At 60.0% G+C, this 5,602-nt stretch overlaps 1 protein-coding gene across 1 annotated transcript; it reads right to left on the bottom strand.

Moving 5' to 3' along the window:
• Positions 1–848: 848 nt before the first annotated feature.
• Positions 849–2,906, bottom strand: SPPL2C (signal peptide peptidase like 2C). Its single transcript, XM_045983817.1, has one exon. It carries the CDS (start codon positions 2,904–2,906, stop codon positions 849–851), a length of 2,058 nt encoding a protein of 685 aa, XP_045839773.1.
• Between the last annotated feature and the right edge of the window lie 2,696 nt (positions 2,907–5,602).

Here is a 5,602-nt window from a genome sequence, read left to right as displayed (position 1 = left end):
TGATCTTCTACATTTTTCCACTCGGGTTCCTATCTCTCCCTCCCTGCTCTGAGGTGATTCTCAGGTTGTTTCTGGTCTGTGCTCAACTCCCGTTCCCCAGCTAGACAGCAACCTCCTTCTGCGGCCCCTCATGGGGCGGTGCACACAGCAGGTACATACTTAGTGCCTGTGGACGCAGCGGGTGGACGAGAACGGGAACACGCCGGGTGTGTGCTGCTGTGAGGATGCTTCGAGCAGGGATGTCCCGGGGGGGGGGGAAGGGTGGGTGTGAGCTGGCACTTGAAACGTGTCTAACAGTGTTTGAGTAACCTGGGTTGGGGTATTTCTGTCTGGGACGGAAAGGGCATCCCAGCCCGAGGGACTAGCGTGTGCAAAGAGAGAGGGGAGGATGTGGTGTGGTCAGGGAACAGTAATGGTTCCGTTGGACCCGAGCATGAGGAAAAGACGGGCCGTGAGGTGGAGCTCCAGGGATGGGGACTGTCGGTCAGGCCGGGGAGCTAGGGCTCTGGCGTGGAGGGTGGGCAGGTGGGGAGAGGGGAGGTTGCTGTCCAGTAAACCCCGGGAGCAATTCCTGACCTTGCTGAGTAACTTCATGCCTGTCACATGCCCTCTCTGGGCCTGTTAAGTGCTCTGCACACCTGGGGGCTGGCACCCAGCTTCAGAACCCTCCAGGCCCTGCATGGATCTATGCCGTGGTCGCTGCTTTCTTCCAGTCACAACAGACAATGAAGCTCTGCTGAGTAGATACGGAATATCTTTAATGCCCCTATTGCTTGTGGACCACGTGTGGCTGCACTCTGGCGTACTCTGCCGGCCCCCCCTAGGGGTGCGTGTCTCAGCATTCCGGTTCACAGGGGAGCCTGGGTCGACATGCTCTTCTTTACCTTCAAGCCCTTCCTCTGGTGGAGCCCTGCCCAGGGCAGGCCAGCGTCGTGGGCCTGGGCCTGGGCACGGCCCAGCTCTGAGGGCGGTGGCATCAGCGGCATCATCGGTCTCAGCATGGCCTGTGGCTCCCGTGGCATCGGCTCCTCCAAGGCCCCAGGGAAGGCATGAGGCAGCTCGTCGGGGTCCAGATTGGCATCGCTCCAGCCCTCAGAGCTATCACTGCGACCATCCGGACCAGTGACTTCGTCCTCAGACACGGTGGCAGTGTCGGCCGTGTCCTCCTCCAGGTTGCCGTCCAAATCCTCTGCCAGGTGGCTGGCGGCCCCCTCAAACCGGCCGGCCACGTGGACGTCTGCCGCACCCTCCCACTTCTCTGAGCCAGACGAAGGGGCTCCACAGAGCCCTGCCACGGGCTGGGCAGGTGTCTTGGCTCTGCCCTGGCCGGTCCAGAAGAGGGTGAGCTCTTGGCGGCAGGTGGCCACAGCCAGGCTGGTGAGCAGGGTGCTGGAGACCAGGTACAGCAGGGCGGGCTGGCCCATCTGCATGAGGACCATGGCCACAAAGGTGACCAGCAGGCCCACGGCGTAGGCTGTGGTGCAGGCCACGAAGTAGACCTGGCGCGAGTGGATCTGCACATCAAAGCGGTGACAGTAGGCCACCAGGAAGCCAGGGACCACGATGTCCCCAAAGCCCAGGATGGAAAAGGGCTGGTCGCACAGCGTCAAGGCTGAGAAGCTCAGCCGGGGCACTTTGAGCACCATGGGGAGCCTCTCGTGGCTCAAGGAATCCGCGGGTCCGGAGGCTACCTCCACCATGATGCTCTCCCCGGTCCTGGTGAGCAGGGGCGTGACGAAGACGAAGAAGACGTCGAAGGCGAGCAGGGCCAGCAGGAAAGACGCACAGCTCTTGAGCGTGGGCAGCCGCACCCGCCGCAGGACGAAAAGGCAGTAGGCCACCCCCAGCGTGTCCTGCAGGAGCCAGGCCCAGCGGTCCTCGTTGCGGTGGGCCACCCAGAGGGTGGTCACCACGGCGCACAGGCCGGCCAGCAGCAGCAGGGGCCGGTGCACACAGACCCACCGGCCGGCCGCGGGTCCCCGCGCGGGCTGCGGGCGCAGGTGGCGCACCAGGGGCGCCAGGCAGCTGTAGAGGCCGGTGCCCGCCCCCAGCCCGAAGATGGCGATCATGACGTAGACGAAGCAGTCGTAGAAGAAGTAGAGCAGCAGCATGATGGAGCAGGACATGGTGACCACAGCCCCCGTCATGGCCGGCGTGAAGTCCACGGGCGCGTCCTCGTCCTCGTCCTCCCGGGCCCCCGGGGCCGCCGGCGCTCCCTGCTGGGGGCGCCCGCCCGGCCCCCCCCCTCCTCCTCCTCCTCCTCCTTCTCCTCGGGCCTGGCGCCGCCGCAGCCGGTCAGCCTCGGTCAGGCCTGCCCAGTAGCCGCCGGCGGCCACGGTGCCCACGGCCAGGATGAAGATGACCACCATGTTGTAGTCGAGGACGGGCTCCGGGGGCGCGTACAGGGCCACGCGGACCGCGGCGCTGCCGTGGGTGTGGCTGAGGATGTCGAGCATGTCGGCGTAGCGGAGCACGGCCACGGGGATGCTGAGGCCCGGCTGCGGGTCCTGGGAGGCCGGGCTGGTGTCCGCACACTGCTGGCCGCGGACCCGGCTCACGACGAGCAGCCCGTGGGCGCCTTGGCCCTGAGCCAGCCAGCCCTTAGCGTAGAAGCTGCAGTTGCCCCTCATGACCATGGCCGTGGTGCGGCGGAGGGGCAGCCGGCGGGGGGAGCTGGGCTGGGCCCCGCCGGGGGCGTCCTGGCCTGGGCACCAGGGGGCCGTGGTGCCATCGTGCAGGGGCAGGAGCGGGGCGTGGCGCAGGTCCCGGGGCAGGGTGACGTGGTCAGAGCTGAACAGGACGCAGTAGTCCTTGCTCCAGTTCTTGGCCACCACGTGGACCACGCCGTACTCGCCCCGGGCCACGGTGCTGGTGAGGAGGAGGAGGAAGCCGCCCAGGAACGCCATCCTCCTCAGCCGCCTGCCGCCGCCTCCTGCGAGGCCGCTGCTCCAGGGGTGGGGGGGGCGGGGCGGGGGGCAGGTGTGGCCCTCTGTCACAGAGCCACCCAGCCTCCTGTCTGGGAAACTGGAGCCACACCTACCTGGTCACAAAGCCATGTCGCCAGGCCCAGGGCACTACTTCGGAGCCCAGGGTCCTTCTCCACGCTGTCCCCCAGCCCTGACCCCCCACCCCACCCCGGGGTCCCTGCTCTCTACTCAGCTCCTGGTGGGCCTGGATCAGGTCATTGGAAATCAGAGGTGAAAGAGGATGGGGTCAAGGATCCAGGACACAGATTCTGGACCAACTTTGGCCATTAGGGACTGGGCAACTGGACAGATGCTTCTCCTTTCTGCACCTGTTTCTTCAGCTGCCAAGAAATGAGAACATCGGACCACAGGGTTTCTGAGGCCTCTGGGAGCCCTGACCTCACTGACCTTGCAAACTTTTATTGAACACTTACTAAGTGCCACAGACTTCATCTCTACTCATCGCGTCCTTGCAGGGGAGTATTACTACTGTGTCCAGCTGGCCTGAGACTGAGCGGCGTCCTCCAAAGCCCATGCTCTTTTGTAGTGACATGTGACCAGAATTTCATTTCGAGCTTCCCTTGGAGTTTGGATCGGCCATATGGTCCAGTCTTTGCCATTGGAATTGGAACAGAAATGACGGGAGCCCCTCAGGAGCCTGGACAGAGATCACGAGGCGCCTCATCTGTCTCTTCCTGTTTCACAAGCCAGTCATGGGAAGGCCATTGACTATGGTGGGGAGGATGTTGTCCTAAGGGATGGAAAGAGAGGAAGGAAAGGAAGCAGGACCCTGGCTGTTGGCATGGCCCCATGCTATGGGAAGCACAACACCGACACTTGGATCCATTATCTTCCTTAAGCCCTCGGCTCATTGTGGGTCTCTTTGTGAGAGCAGCTTTAGCTCCTGAGCACGCCCTTTACATGGAGGAGTAAACCTGAGCTCGGAAAAGCCCAGCCCACAGGCCTGCGCCCCAGGCCTCAGATCCAGCTCCCACACCAACCCCTCCCTTAGGCCTTGCCCTGCCCAGGGAGCTGCCCGGCCTCTTGATTCCAGAAGACTTCCTGGCCATCCAGCTCTGCCCCCCTGCCCGGAGGCCTCGCCCGCTGCCAGTTCTCCTCCTACAGACCCGTGCCCCAGTGTTCCCTCCACCACCATGGCCAGGAGCAAACAAGCCCTCTTCTTAGCATTCATGATCACAACTTAGGTCTGTTTTTGTTTGTTTGTTTTTCAAGATTTTATTTATTTGACAGACAGAGATCACAAGTAGGCAGAGAGGCAGGTAGAGAGAGGAGGAAGCAGGCTTCCCACCAAGCAGAGAGCCCGATGTGGGGCTTGATCCCAGAACTCTGAGATCATGACCTGAGCCGAAGGCAGAGGCTTAACCCACTGAGTCACCCAGGCGCCCCAACACCTCAGGTCTTTGCTCATGTGTTTCCTAGTTTATTTTCTGTGTCTCGCTGGTCAAGTTCTGTGAGGACAGAGATGTTGTCTATCTCTCTGCTGCTCTCAGATTCTGGAATAGCAAATGATATTCAGAAAATGTGTGTGGGATGTGTTTGTGAATGACCCTGCTTTTCAGTAGAAGGGACCAAGGCCCCAGGCAGTGAAGAGACTTTTCCAAGGTGACACGTGAGTGGTAGAGACAAGATGGAAACTCAGGGTGTTGGACAAAACGGAAACTTCTGGTGAACTCTGCCATGCTCTCTACAGGGTGCCCAGCAGACTCTGGCCTGCCCACTTGTTCCAGATGACTGGGACTGGCTAACACATGGGTGTGTTGAAAAAAATCATTTGAAGACCTGACTCATTGAAAAGTTACTTCCATACCTTACAATATGGTATTTGGGGATGAGACCTTTGGAAGGTGATGATGTCTTGAAGGTGGAGCCCTCAGGAATGGGACTGGTTTCCTTACAGGAGACATGAGAGAGATGATCTCCCTTTCCATCTGGTGAGGATCCAGCCTGATGGCAGTGGTCTGCAAACCAGGAAGAGATCCCTCATGAGGAACACTCTCAGCTGGCACCTTGATGTCACTCTTCCCAACTCTCGGGACTGTGCGACATTGTCTTGTTGTTTAAGCCCTGGTCTACTTGTTATACAGTCCATGCTGACAGAGACAAAGTCCAGAATCAAGGTGTCAGCAGGGCCAGGCTTCCTCCAAGACTCTGGGAGGACCCTTCACCATGTCCTTCCTCACTGCTTCTTCACGTGGGTGGTGGCTGACGATCCTGGTGTCCTTGGGCTGCAGCCACATCAGTCACATCTCTGCCTCTGCTGTCCCCACACCTTCACCCTCGTATGCCCTGGGGCCCATCCAGTGACTTCATCTTAACATGGTTACGTCTCAAAGGTCCCGTTTCCAAATAACATCACATTTACAGGTCCTGGAGTTTAGAACTCCAACGTATCATTTCTGGGAACACAATTCAACCTACAAAATACATTTTATTTTCACTTTTACAGAACATCTAGTCACTGATCTCCTTAAGGCATCTGCTTTGATCACAGGTCCATCCCCTGGAGTTCCGAGTCACCTTCCTTGAAAAATCCATGCTGATAAGACACCATCCCCAACATCCAACTTTGGGTTCTCGTGGGGAGGGGAGTCGTGGAGGGCAAGTGTTAGGGTCCG

Source organism: Meles meles, chromosome 18, assembly GCF_922984935.1.
Source record: "Meles meles chromosome 18, mMelMel3.1 paternal haplotype, whole genome shotgun sequence".
NCBI lineage: Eukaryota > Metazoa > Chordata > Mammalia > Carnivora > Mustelidae > Meles > Meles meles.
Note: the sequence above shows the minus strand (reverse complement) of the source record. Positions and strands in the feature narration are given on the sequence as shown.